This window comes from Candoia aspera, chromosome 8 (genome assembly GCF_035149785.1).
Source record: "Candoia aspera isolate rCanAsp1 chromosome 8, rCanAsp1.hap2, whole genome shotgun sequence".
NCBI classification, from domain to species: domain Eukaryota; kingdom Metazoa; phylum Chordata; class Lepidosauria; order Squamata; family Boidae; genus Candoia; species Candoia aspera.
The window spans coordinates 17,909,566-17,924,685 of NC_086160.1; the positions used below are offsets into that span (position 1 = coordinate 17,909,566).

At 35.1% G+C, this 15,120-nt stretch overlaps 1 protein-coding gene across 4 annotated transcripts in view; it reads left to right on the plus strand.

The window, feature by feature from the left end:
* Positions 1–15,120, plus strand: part of CEP135 (centrosomal protein 135) — a 54,514-nt gene that overhangs the window by 35,864 nt on the left and 3,530 nt on the right. For all 4 annotated transcript variants that reach the window (XM_063310143.1, XM_063310144.1, XM_063310142.1 and 1 more), the window contains 9 exons: positions 454–569; positions 3,710–3,864; positions 6,688–6,743; positions 8,859–9,027; positions 10,874–10,984; positions 12,286–12,471; positions 12,803–13,012; positions 13,840–14,042; positions 14,904–15,008. In XM_063310143.1, coding sequence (XP_063166213.1) covers positions 454–569; positions 3,710–3,864; positions 6,688–6,743; positions 8,859–9,027; positions 10,874–10,984; positions 12,286–12,471; positions 12,803–13,012; positions 13,840–14,042; positions 14,904–15,008 — 1,311 coding nt within the window. The remainder of the gene's footprint in view (positions 1–453; positions 570–3,709; positions 3,865–6,687; positions 6,744–8,858; positions 9,028–10,873; positions 10,985–12,285; positions 12,472–12,802; positions 13,013–13,839; positions 14,043–14,903; positions 15,009–15,120) is intronic.

The following is a 15,120-nucleotide window of genomic DNA, read 5'->3' on the forward strand; positions in this document are numbered from 1 at the left end:
TTATATAAACAGGGAGCAAACCCCACACTCACTAGCACTGATGATGTTACCTATTTGGGTAATGAAACGTCAGCAAGCCAACAACCAAGCTCAGGGAACACCAAGGATTCCACAAAATTCTTATTTCATTGGAAAGGGGGGGTGTCTCTTAAAGGGAATGCCATTCAGTTTCAGTATGTAATTATGGTTGGTGATATCCTCTTTTATCGTGAAAATTAAAAGGACTATTTTGGGCCTTCATAAGGAAAACACGATTTTTAATTCTTGGAAGTCATCCAGTCATACGGAATTAACCTAAAATGTATAGCTACTGATTGCCCTTGTGGTCACTCTAGTCTACTATTTCTTTATAAATTATAATACCCACTGAAGATGCAGGAAAAAATGGATTCATATCCTGTGCCTTTGCATTTTTAAAATATTGCATTTAACATAACTGTCTTGATTTTACAGACTACTAAATGAACAGATTCAGAAATCCCTAGATGAGATACAGCATCAACTATCTCTTAAAGAAAATGAACTTCATTCAGCTCAAGAGGAAATTGTAATCTTAGAGAACAAAATAGGTGACTGAGAATGTATTACTTAAGAAAAAAACGTTTAAATAACCTGGTTCAACTCTGCACAAAAAGTTGGGACCATTTGCTTGTCCTCCTGCCACATACAGGTTTTACCAGGAGTGAACAGGATATAAATAAGACAAATAATACATTTCGAGTCCAAACTTGAGGCTGAACACTTTAGCTTTCAGGCTGAATTTATTTTAGTTGTCAGCCTCTCTTCCTTTCACATATTTTTTAAACTTTATTTTATTATTTCAAATTAGTTAATAGAAAAAGTATGTATGCCACAGTGTTAATGAAAAGTGATTCAGAATTAAAAAGCCTTAGCATAAACAGAACTACAAAAATGTGAAGATATTCCTTGAAAGTCTTTTTTGCCCCTTTGTCAGAAGAAAAAAAAATTCATATGCTGACATCCCAGACACTCAAAGGAATTATAGGCACTTGTAGTCTTTCATTTATCTCTGAATAAGGGGCTGGGTTAAGAGTTCTTGGAGTTCTTAAATCAAGCCAAACAAAAAGCTAGAATACAACCTAAAATTCAATTTCTCATACTTGTCAAAATTATTGCTTTGACCCAAGGACATCATATCCAATTTGCTCCAATTTATAGAGTAACTGGACAGAATACCAAACTCATGTATTAATGAAATGAGATTAGGAATAGAAATTTACCATTTGTCTATAAAATTTAATCTGCATTGAATACATTCTTATGCTCTGCCTTCTGCTATAATTCCATTAGCATTTTCAGAAATTCTAATTATATGCATTATAAATTCTAAAACTTCATTAAGGAGAAAGTAAGTAACAAGATATTTGTTTCTGTACCTCAAAGTATATTAAAGAGAGAGCATGCCATTAATAATTACATGCAATGTAGATGACAAGCTATATTTATCTGAAATACAACACCTTTTTTTGTCTGTGGCTTTTCTAGATTTTGGGATTTCCTATTTGTATAATCTATATATTCTTGGTGTTCTTATTTTGCACTGCCCAGAGTCATCATAGAGCTGAGGGCTTTATAAATTTAACAAAAACAAACAGAACTTAGAAAAAACCCCAAAAAAGTCAAAACCTACCTCAAAAGCATGCAGGAAAAGGTATCTAAGGTTTTCTCAGTGCCCACACCCCCCATTAAAACTACTTGGCCTTTTGAATTAAAACAATAACATCAATTAAACCTGATGTTCTTAGAAGCATAAATCCAGCCTGAGCTTGGTACATAATGGTTGAAAGTATGTCCATAATCTGTGGGCCAAAATAGGTGTTAAATTCTTAGTATCTAAATCTGTCAAGTAATAGCTTGACAGATAGTTAGAACACATCTGCTGAGATTCTTGCCCAGCTTAAAATAACTGCATACAAAATAATTGATTAATTTATCTGGAATTTTACACACTTTCCCATTTGTCCTCTAAATAGATGATACAATATTATATTGCTTAATTGTTTGAATGCCAATAACTATATTTGTCATGAGTAAGGATGGCGAGCAGGGGGCTCCCACCCAGACTGTCAAGCGCATGCGTAGCACTGAGGAACTGTTCAGCCATTCAAAGAGACACAGATCGGGACCGCCTTAACCCTTGGGGGTTATATGTCTGGGTTTTTCCCACGCTTCTTCAGTTTGTTAGGATTCTTGTTAAGTACTAGTAATAAATATTAGAGACCAGTTCATTGTCTCAGTGTGTTTCCTGGTAGTTAGGACAATATTGTTGCTTAGTGCAATGTAATACAAATTCTATTTTGGAAGCATAAAACTTGTTAAGTTTATGCTTAGTAGAGATCTAGGTTATATATCAGTCAGGGGATGCATTAAAGTTAATAATTCTCCTCTAAGAATTTAACTTAAGGCATTTATTGCTTCTTTTTATAAGACATATATGTGAATACTCAAAGTTTCTAATGTTTCTCCATACCAAAGACAGTGTTGTAACAGCCCTTGTTAATACAAAAAAAAAAAAAATCCCTGCCCTTTTCTGTCCTGACTGATTAATAAAATCACTTAAAGAAAGTGTTCACATTTTTTATCAAATCAACAAATTTTATCGAAGCATGTTCTGAAATTGTAATAGTATCTATGTTACTTGTTATAACTTTAATAAGAATAAGGTATCAGGAATTCTAACCAAAAATAATTTATCTATATAGTACAGAAAAAAGACAAGTATTTTCCAGCTGGAAACAGTGAATCAAACAACAGCACTGTTGTTATTGATAAATTCAGTCATAAGAGTTTTGCAAAATATTGTGAATCTCATAATACAAGTTGGATGTTGAAGTGTTATAATCTAAAAGGAGATCCAAAGTTTGATTCAATTACCTCCAAATATTATACAGTCCACTGCACTGTTCTCCAGTTTTGTTGAATTTTTTTTTGTATTAGCAAGAGCTGCTCACAAAAATATGTGAGAGGGATTCTTCATCAAAAATGTTTGTTTCCATATTGTAGTTTTCTGAACTAAATTACATTTTATTTGGGAAGAGGGATATGTCAGAGGGTGAGGCAAGGATGTATTAGAAGAAGCAAATTATTTTCTTTGTAGGATTTTTCTTAACAACCTGAACACAGCTTGGTTGGATTTGCACAACAAGCTAGGCTAAGTTAAAATCAACTTATGTATTTTGTGGTTCAAGCTACTCTGGGAAACCCAATCAATGTGAACTACCATAATATTGTTACTTTATCTAGCATGTCATGTTACCTGGACATAGAATTAAGTGAGGAGAGTGAAAGGATTGGGTTTCCAAGTCAGAATAAGTTACCTTTTTCTTCCTCCTTCATGTGCCTCCTGTTTTTACATATTAGATTGTGAAATCATGAAGAGAGGCCATTCTCTCAGATATTTCCACACTCCAGCAGGATTTTAGCTTTCCATAGCTGGTGTGAAACTAGCAAATGGCAAATGTTTTGCTAGCAGATTTTTATGTTAAATTGGGATGACTGACTATTCTTCCCCCAATAATTTGTTGAGAGTAGTAGAGCAATAAGAGAATTTGCCAACAGTAATCTTATAATCCACAACAGAACAGATACACCAGTACTGGTGTGCTTACAGGGTTTAGAGTTTTACATGGTCAAAGCCAACGAGCCAACTAAGGTTTTTGTTGTTTTGTTTTTGTTTTGCTGTTTTCAGGTACACTCAATGATAAGAGCTCATCACAAGATGAGACTGTCAGTGTGCTCCGAAGTACTGTTAATGCCTTGGATAAGGAAAAAGACAGCCTTCAGGAAAGTATAGATGAAAAAACTGAAAAAATTGCATATCTAGAAGACAATTTAGCTAACAAGGTATTTATACAAGATATGAAATGGATTATCAGAACCATTCTATCTTAATTCTTACTGTATCATGGGCAGAATGTTATTTGCTAGACATGTAACCAAAGAAGAATTTAGGATATTTAAGGTAAAATGGTGGATAACTGGAATGGCAGAATAATTCAGGGGGCTGTTTCTATAGCAGGTTCATGGCTTGTACAGAAAACAACTGTTGCTCATGTATGATTCCCTTCAAATGTGGAAGTTTTACTGCAGTGGACAAGCATATTCCTCGCAAAAGATAAGCATTTGCAAATTAGGCTTTAGGTGCCCTTCCACATAAGGGAGTAATTTGCTTCCAATTTCATTTCTGCTTAACTCAAAAAGAATTATAGTCCTTTTTCTCTTTTTTTTCCTACAGCCCTTATCCATTCTGTTAATTTCTTTCTTTTTAACAACTTTGTTTTAAAAATATTAAGAGGGATCAGAGAAAAAGAGGAATAGGACAACCATCCAATCTGAGAAAGGTAGCCCCAAGTTGTTCTGTGAGACCCTTAAGAACTTAGTTGTATCCACCTGAGGAAAAAAAGCATGCACGAAGTAAGTTCCCTTTGTAACCCCTTATCACCATGATGGCTGGTGGAGAGATAAGGTTCAGGTTAATAGGTGGCACCTGAACTTAACTTTGGTGCTGGAACCACCAGATGTAGCAATAACATTGATAAGAGGATCAAGCGGAGTTCAGCAATTACCCACTTGGATGATAGACGGCTGTTCCCAGCTCTCAGTAAATGGACAGCCTTTATGTAAGTCACATCACTGCTGGAAAGGCAGATGGAAATCTTTCTGTTCAATTCCTCCCACGGAGCAAAGGTGTCCCTCCCCACCCACCTGCCCCTTCTCTCTCTCTCTCTTTCTCACTCACTCACTCACTCTATCACACACATACACACACACTCACAGAAGAATCCCATATGGGTTATTTTAAGCTCTGTGTAGAAGTTCTCTGCTATAGAGAATACTCCTTCCCTCAAGAAAATTCATGGGAAAATATGGACACAAAATATATAAGCTAGCCAAGAGTAATCATCTTCTCCCTGATGTGGATACATAGTAGTTTTGCCAAGTTCATATTATGCCTTGCTTCCTAGCTTGACGGTAGTGAGAGGCATCATATAACAAATGGTATTTGACAAGAAGTTACTAAAAGAGGATGCCTAGAGAAGGGTGTTCCCCAGCCAGGTTTTTCCATTTTATTTCAAAGGCCTAAAATATCTAGGTTCACACAAATGAGTCAAAAACATTATACTTGTTCATTTATTTATTGAGAAAAATGATCCAAAGCTACGTATTTATATGTGACAAAAGTATGTGAATGTGTAGGATTATCAGTTCATTTGAAGGGGAAATTAGAGCCAGGTGCTTTAATCAATGGAATGACAATCAGGTGTGTGTGGAAGGTCCTGTCTTATTTAAGAACAGAATTCTGGGTATTCACTGTCTTCACAACATACAGTAGGTATGTGGAAGAGTGTCATGGCTTGAAAAAGATTTCTGAGGACCTCCGAAAGGGTCCACAGACTTTTAAGCACCGCTGTATGTTAATCAGTTCTGTAATCCACTGAATAGTTGGAGCCATGTGTTTGTCTTTCCAGTGCTGAAGAGTCTTTTGACTGTAAGTCCATTTTCTTTCCAGAAGTCAAAATCATTGATTTCACTGTATCCCCAACAGCATATATGCAATGAAGTCATTTCTAAAATATTTCTTGCTGAAAAGGGTTTTCTTTTTTTCTTCTTAGTGCTTTTCTTGCAGGTGCAAAGTCCGCTTTTTGGGATCAACTAAATGTTGATTCATTTGTTGCGACAGGAATTAACTGACTGGCTTATTGCCCAATCCTGATGTTGTGGGCTGAGAGAGAGGGACTGGCCCATAGTCAACCAGCCGGTGTCCATGCCTAAGGCGGGACTAGAGCTCACAGTCTCCTGGGTTCTAGCCTGGAGCCTTAACCACTAGACCAAACTGGCTCTTTTCTTGTTGAAAAGGACACAATGTAGAAATCTATTGAAATTCTTGGTATTTTTAAAAAAAATACATCTCTTTTTATTGATTAAGTAGAACGTGCAAGCAAAAAATAAAGCAAACGAAAAAGATACGTACACATACTTAGAGGATTTTTTAAAAAAATTAAAAAAGAAAAACAAGATTTTAAAAAATACTATAAAGAAGCATTCTGATAGCCTCCCTTTCTCTACCTCTCCCATTTTTTTCCTCCTAGCCACTAATTGCTCCTTGAATATTTTTATACTTTACTTTGGACATTATTACTCATCTTGTTTGGATCATTTTAATTGTCGTTGTTATGATTAACATGCTTCTATACACTCATACTGACACGCTTCTACACTCTATACACGCTTCACATATTCTATATGCTACATGCTTCTATACACTCAGAAGGTTTGAAGACATAACTTGGCTTCTTCAATCTTCTACAAAATTAGTGAAAATTAAAAATAAAACAAGAAAAAATTATCCAAAAGACAATAAGAACAATGTTATATGTAATAAATGTTTAGGAGTGTTAAACATAATAACTTTGCTGCTTAAAATCACGAAGTTCTAAAGGTTGCTTATGAGTGGTTGGCAGAGAACTATAAATGAAATGTATATTAAGGTTGTCCTGGTATGTGTATATTAATATGTGCTTGTTGCAGGAACTTTGAAAGAACTATTTGGTTAGGACAGAGAAAGGATAGTTTGTCAAACGACATAGTTTCATTAATGCTATGGTAGATTTCAAATTACAGGAAAAGAAAATACACAACATGCATAACTCCCATCTCTTTCAACAGGAAAAGACTATCCTCAACTTACAAAAAACACTTACTCAATTGGAGGTGTCTTTAGAGTAAGTAATAAATTTATAACTTTTGGTTATTCTGAAACTCATTTTAAAATGATCAAGGGTAGTTTTAATGAGATTATAAATCTAATTAAGCCACTGCATTCTTCATGAGGTAAAATGGAAGACAGAAAAAACTGTAATTTTATAGTTAGCTAATTTTATTTTAGATGATTGCAATTATATAACAGGGCAGTTATTAAATGAATGCTCACTTAACATAAGATGATGGACGAGTAAAATACTTTAAAATTCTTTTGTGTACTATAGCTTTTTTAAAATGACTGGTTACCTTGTAAAATAATTATGCTTCCTTTATTCAAACCACTTTGATAACCATTCAGTTTAGTCTCACTGGAGATACAACATTGCACTGTAAAGCTGCTTTCTAGCTTCTCTGAACTTGTTTTCTAATTCTGCTAAACTGCTATTAACTTCTTTTTTTTAGTATCTAATTGTATTCCTGCAAATTTTAGTTAAAATTAAACACTTCAATGTATAGACTCAAAAGTGGCATTATTCATAGCTTGGGACATGAGTTTTTATATTAATAATATTTGATACTACCTACCAACCAATGAGAATAGAAAGGTAGAACTCTGGCCTTGAGGGGCAGTCTCATATCAATTGCTGTCCCTTTGTACAAATAGGAAAAGAAATGACATAGGTAGAGATTGTTCACTGTGACATCCCAAACTGAAATTATGATCTATTTTGTCCAGACAAGGTAGGAGTGTAAGCCAGTGATAAACAGGATTTGTTGCTCACCTATAAATTATGGCTCATTTGAATGCAATAAAGCGTAATCTTGACCTCTTCGTGTTAAGCTCTCTCTCTTTTTCCCCCCATTAACTGTTTCTATGAAGAACAAAGAGCAACGTGCTCTAGCACTCTCTTTATTCTAGACTTATTTTTATATACAGTGTGGTCAGTAATTGCTTTATCACATAATGGTAAACCATTGTTTACTCTAACTCTGGCTTATTTATGCAGACCAAGTTATTTACAAATTAAGTTAACTAAACAAAGTTTGAGGTAAAAACTTGGACTAGTTTGTTATTCTTGACTTGGATTAAATGATTTGTCAATGTCTAAATTGTGTATCTTCCTTTACTCCTAATGTCTTTCATTGTTCTGTCCATTTATCATCTGGCTACAAAAATGTGAATAAAAAGCAGTCTTGGAGGAAAAGTAAATCTTTTAAAAAGGTCTTTAGACTCCTTTCCCTTTATCAAAAAATACATATTTATTAAATGCACATTTGATCCTAGCAAGCTGTAGTAAACTACACCAAATTCATTTGCTAGTTTTAACTAAAAGCCTAGTCAGCTAAAACTATCTTTTCCTACTAAGCTGTTTTCTGCAACAATTCATCTCACTTTGTATCCTCAGGATCTGTGATATTTTAACATCTGATTTGCTGGTTGTTTCCTAATAAAATTTTAAATAATAGGAAAAATAGTTTACTGAAAGAATGTATATAGCAGGAAGGATATTTTTCAAATGAAGATTAAAAGTTTTAAAAAGGATGCAAGACATGGGAGGCATACTTGAGAATGTCTTTTTCCTCTTGGCCATGGCAAAAGATCCCAAAAGAAAAAATAATCTTTTTGCTTGCCCCTTTTACTACTGGTTGGCTACCAGGATCCGTTGATACATTGCTACTCTTAGGGTTCCAGAAGGAGCTTCAGGGTCTTAGGGGTAGGATAGTTGAGGCAACAATGACTACTTCTAATAGGGAAGTACCCCATGCTTTTCTTGACTATCTAGTTTGTAGAACAAGATGTAGCTTGTTCTACATCTAGATTAGTACAAATTAAGACTTAGCAACGTATCTGTCTTCCACCAATGCTGCCATTTGTGCCATTGTGCAAGAACTTCAGGTATAATTTCACAAATGCTTGGTGACTCATTTGTTCTAAAAAAGCATGACGGATACATGTTCAGTTATAAAAACAGCTCTGTACTTGTTGGTAATATACAAAATGTGGTTGGCACAATTCAGTACAAAAGTAAGTTTTAGTTAACTGCTAGAACTTCCTAAATTATGGCCATTGTGTATATACCATAATGCAAAAAGATAAATTATGTCTAAGGTTTTCCAAATCCCCCATTTGCTAGCCAATTAAAGGATGCCTTAAGTGGAAAAGACCGTGAACTTGCCAGTCTCCATCGCCAGTTTGATGCAGTACATTCGGAGCTTGGAGAAACTGGCAGAGTGAAAGAAATGGCTCTGAAGGAAAATAGAAGATTGCAGGATGATCTAGCCACAATGGCTAGAGAAAACCAGGTATAAAATAATTCATAGAGTGCACACCATGATTTATTTTGTATCAGTAATTAAATTTACAGTGGATGTGATGTAGCTTTTCTGAAACATCACTGTAACCAAAACAATATCAACATTTGTTTTAAGTAGAATAAAATACAGGTAGTCCTTGCTTAACAATGGTAATTGGGACCTGCAACTCCATCACTAAGCGATGCTGTCATAAAGCATGATGTTGCATGACCACACCGACTTATGACAGCAGTTGCCAACAGTCCCAGTTGCTTTCATTAGGTGAATCCTCTGCAGTCGCAGCATCCTGTGGTCATATGATCACCATTGGCCACCTCCTGCCGGCTTCCCCACTGACTTCACTTATCAGAAGCTGGCAGTGAAGGTCACAAATGTCAATCATGTGACTGCAGAACAGTGCAATGTAATTGCAAGCCGGTTGCCAAGAGCCCTAATCACGATCATGTAACCGCAGGGACACTGCAGTGGCCACAACTACAAGGACTTGTCCTAAGTCCCCCTCGTTCAGCACTGTCCTAACTTTGAATGGTCGCTGAACAAGTGGTCATTCAACTAGGACTACCTGTATTTCATATTTTGGAGAGTGAATGGTTTTTGTAAGAATTTTACCTGGTTCTTAATCCTGTTTGTTGTAGTTACAGATTCCAATATCATGCTCTCTGCTATAACTAAGCATTAATATACTAAGTTATCTCCCTAATGAAAGTCTTTTGCTTGTAGGTTTTCTAAATTTACTAGCTTGTAGTTCCTATATAGGTTACTTATTTTGCTAGATCTTGAGTGGCCAAGTATTAAAAAAATGTATTATTGTTTGGAAACAATATTGTCTTGTTTGAGTATTAACCAAAGAAATTACACCAATTGGGAATTGTATGTGTTTCCAATAATAGTCCATAGTTTTTTAAGAGGAATTCTTCCTAATGCTTCATGGCAATCTTGAAAATTAGATTTTTTTATTTTTTTTTTTAGTTTTAAAGATTCTTCATACTAGCAGTCATGGACTATATGCCTAGTGATAATCAAATTCTTAGTTCTTTCATGGTAAAATAGAAAAATAGAGACCAGTATACAGTTCATATCAAGTGGCCCTGGTGAAGTCTTGTTCCTTCCTAGTCTCTCCCCTCATCACTCTTTTTCTAGCATTCCAACTTGAAAATGTATTTCTTGGTTAGATTGCAGTGATAGCCACACTGGGTAACTGACAGGAAATTCTCCTTTCCAGATATTTTTTTCCAATAGTTTCAACTATTATTCTGAATGGCAGTCTTTTTTCCTATCATAATTAAAACATCAGAGACTCATAGTTATTATTCTTCCTTGTATTTGGTGATAAATATAAATCCCTATGGCTGCATATATTTTCACAATTTTTCCAGAAAAAGTTCCTCTAATGGGCTACTTATATCCAACTTACATGTTTTTACTGCTGTGTTAACTGGTCCAGTTAGATTAGTCTTGAGTACTACAAACATTGAGGAATTAAATCACTTGAAATCAAGTAAATTTTGAAGTGCCAGGTGCTAATGCCTATCTAAGTATTGCCAGTGCCAAGTACCAATGCTAAAATAGGGATTGTCCCAAATCTTCCATAAGATAATAAGGGAAATTACTTGACTGTAGGTTGAGAGTCACAAGACGGAATGCTGATGTTTTTTGTTTTTTTAATCTGAATATGGGGAACTAATAGGTAGACTTTCTTCTCCCCAAGAGAAGCTCTCTTAGAAGCTGCCTCAGTTTTCAGATGGAATAGAGATCAGATCTAAATGTCCTGCTTGAAATCAGAATTTGGTTTATTTACTTTGTGAATATGTCTAACAGTATGTAATATAAACAGGTAATCTCAAATGAATTGGAAGTAGCTTTACGTGAAAAAGAAGAAATGAAAGTTAGAGTTCATAATTATATCACTGAAGTCTCCAGAGTTGAAAGCTTAATAGCCTCAAAGGTGAGAAATATTATGAAAATATGATTATTATTATTATTATTACTATTAATTTTGTTTTGGAGCCCTCAAGTCATTATTGACTCCTGGCCACTACATGGAAAAGTCCCTGCAGTTTTCTTGGCAACATTTTTGGAAGTGGTTTGCCACTGCCTTCTCCCTATGGCTGAGAGAGAGTGACTGGCACAGTCACCCAGCTGGCTTCATGTCCAAGGCAGGACTAGAGTTCATGGCCTATCAGTTTCTAGCTCTCAAATCAAAAATAAAGTATATCTTATTTCAATTTCATAAGTAAGTCTGACGTAAAGTAACCAAGTTAGTGCACAAAGAAAAATTCTTCAATCTCTACTTTGAGAGAATAGACTAGCATTAAGGGAATAATCCTGCTTAGCCCTGTGGCATTTAAGCCTTCTGCCACATGGTTCCACTTTGTACCCAGTGTTTTTCAAAATATATATGACAGTTATGAGGGTATTATTTAGAGAGATTTGAGCAAAGTACCATCAGATTTCAAACAAGTTGGGCTTTGTCACAAAGGCTCACCTGTGGTTGATTCATTGAGGCATGCATACAGATAGATGTATCTAGGCATATATAGGTGTGTGTGTGTGTATTGAATTTAAAAATTTCAGTATATGAATAGTGTACATATACACATCTAGGTTACATCCAAAAATCTTTATTTTACTCCACTTAGCTGTTTTAAAATTAGTATGCATGCATGCATATATATATCTACCTACTGACTGACCGACTGACCGTATGTGTGTGTGTGTATCTGAACTCACTAGATTCAGTTTGGTTTAGTGGTTAAGGCACCAGGCTAGAAACCAGGAGTCTGAGTTCTAGTCCCACCTTCGACATGAAAGCCAGCTGGGTGACTTTGGGCCAGTCACTCTCTCTCAGCCCAACTCACCTCACAGGGTTGCTGTTGTGGGGAAAAGAGGAGGAGGAAGGAATACTAGGTATGTTCACCACCTTGAGTTATTTATAAAAATAATAAAGGTGGGATAAAAAGAATCTATAAATACTGTAAATAAATACATGGATTAACATTCCTGTGTGTAATGATCAATTAATGTAACATCTGCTTCAAATCTTTTAAAGTCTTAACTGTAACAATATAATTATTTTATGTTGAAGTGATTATCTCATACAGAAGATAACACATATTCAGGTTTCTTCTGTTATAGTGGAACAAGTTGCTGATTTAATTTCTAAACAGAAGAGAGGCCAAAAGTAGCTAATTGCAACATTTGTTACAGTGATTTATTCTCAATAGATACATTTTCTCTTAATACTAGGAAAGAGAAAATAAGGAATTATTGGAGAAGTTCCAGATGCTTCATAGCCAAGCTGAAGATTGGGAAGTGAAGGCCCATCAAGCTGAGGGACAAAGCAGCTCTGTACGATTAGAGCTTCTCTCAGTTGATACTGAACGAAGACACCTTAGAGAAAGAGTAGAATTACTGGAAAAAGAAATTCAAGAGGTAATTATAATTTTTTAGCTGTATTTTGCTTCCTAGACTATTTTAATTTGCTTTTTTAATCAAATACGGTGACATTAATTGGAAATTTGTACAAGGAGCAGGTGGTATTAATCATCTGTATGCTCTCAAGGGGAAAACTAATTTCAGATTTATGCTTGCTCTTGCCCAGTGCTTGTTACGTCTTGCAAATGGTTGTAAATGTATTTTGGAACAGAAAAATATTTCAAGTGGATGTGTTATTTTGTTTCCCAATAAGTGAGCAAATAGGAAAACGTAATAGGAGCATCCCATCTGTGCTTGTAAAAAAGAGTTGCTTTTGTCTTTCATGCAGCATATCATTGCACATCAAGCTTACGAATCACAAATCTCTTCAATGGCAAAAAATATGGCCAAGCTGGAGGAGTTTCTAAGACGTGAAAAAGAAGAAAAGTCTTCAATAAGTATTGATGTTACTGCTGTTAGAGAATTGTGTGTCAAACTGGAAACTAGCAAAGATCTGCTCTCACGTCAATTAACATCCAAATCTCTGGATTTTGAGAGGGTAAGAGAGAAAAATGTTGCCCTTACAAGATTCAACTCAGTTTTATATTGAAGATAAAACGTTGACACCAAAATAGATATATATCCTAAGACTGAAAAGTTTCCTGGCTTTATCTTGCAGCCACTGTAGCTTGAAAAGCCTCCCAGGGAGGGGGGGAGAGAGAGAGAGAGAGGAGAGGGATGTAGGGTACAGAAGGGTTTAATGGAGAAGCAGACAACTGTGGACTTACTTAGGAATCCAAGGCCAACTGGGGACAATGTTCCCTTTCCCAGTAGAATCCAATTCCACACTGTACATTATTCAAGCATCCTTTGAAGTAACTTTTCATGGGTACAGAAAGCCTGAAGTAGGATAGAAGGAACACAAGACTTTCTGTGAACATTTTTTTCATCAGAAAAGGAGGAGAACCCTAAAGTACAAAAGTTTACCCAATAAGATCTTAGCTCAGAACTTAAGAGGCTAAATAGCTCCTGTTTTTAGATACTGTCATTGAGATTCCTGCAATGAGCAGGCTTTTGGACTTCTTGTCTAAATGGTATCTTCTAGCCTTGTAGTGGTTATCAGTGTATTTTTATGCACAGTTCAAAATACTAGTTTTGAAAAACAAACTCCTAAATAGTTTGGATTTAGATTATTTGAAAGATCATCTATATACCTAAGTAAATCCATGTAGCCATTCTTAAAGGATTCCTATATTAACATAGGGCTAAGAAAGAAATTAACTGATTGTATCTGTATAGAGCCTGGGTAGACCGAAGGGTCTCTAAATGAAACCATATAATATTTACTATGAGGTTATTTATTAAAAGATTTTTTTTATGCTCTAGATCATGTCAGAATATGAGGACGCAAAGGCAGAGACAGAGCTGTTAAAAAAGCAGTTGTCGAGTGAGCGACTTACAATACAAAACTTGGAAACACTCTTGGCTACCAGCAGAGACAAAGATTTTCAGAATCATTTGATAACCCATGAAAAAGATTCAGAGATACAATTGCTCAAAGACAAGCTAACACTCTCAGAAAGTAAATTGTATGTTGAAAAGTAGAAAACTAGCTTTATAATATTTTGTTTCAGTTCTTTGTAATGTAGTGCAGAAACCTCTGGGTTCTTGAAAAATTTAATCGTATATATTTTTTACCTGAAGAAATCCAGATTTTCTGATTAGTAATCTTTAGGTGAAAAGGGCATTGTTAGAAACTACAGGCTTCAAATATTTTTGCCTGGAATTGCAATTTGCCTAACTTGTATTCAAAGATGAAATTATTCACAGAAGGAAGGATGGTTTTACATGTTTCTTTAACTACGGTGTTGTTGTCTTTTCTTACATTACATGGCACCCTCTGCTGTGCACAGTGTAAAAAAGGGACTATAATATCCTAAAAATAATGTGTGAAATCTGTTCTTCAAGCTGCAGTGCTGAAAAAAAAAATTAGAGCTGTGTTTTAAATTATTATGGTTGTCACTACAAATGCATGTAGTATTTATTTATTTATTTATTTGTCACATTTATATGGCCACCCATCTCACAAACAAGTGACTCTGGGTGGTATTGGCTATTCACATACAAGTGTCTCATTCATTATAGGCATTTGGAAACTCAGATTGCAGTGCATAAAAAATTCTGTCAGCAGTATGACAAATGTATGAATTGGTTTCAGTCCAAAGTAGTTTCAGGTGAATGCATTTCCAAGTATGCATATTTTAAGTAGACTGTTTTGCAGTTAAGTAGTGGTTTCTTTATTTTAAGAACTTTTTGAATGTGTATGCACAAGTATAGGTATATTTTCTTAATTTCTAGGTCTCTGTTTATCTGTTTGCTTGCAGCTATTTTTGAAGTCTGTGTAAGCTGCCATCTGTGAATGTGTTTTCTTTGTTTCACAATATTTTTAGAACAAGTCTTAGTAGAGAAGTCTCTATACTCCGAAATAAGCTTGCACAGCTGCAGACTGATTATGATATTGTGAGAAGACAGCTGACAACGGAGCAATTTGAACGGTATGTGAATTAGCTTTATTAAAAAGGCAACTATCGAGTCCCATTCAAAGAGGAAACCATAAAAGCATGTTTTATAGTGTTGCATAGAAAATATTAAAACTGGTTTAATAAT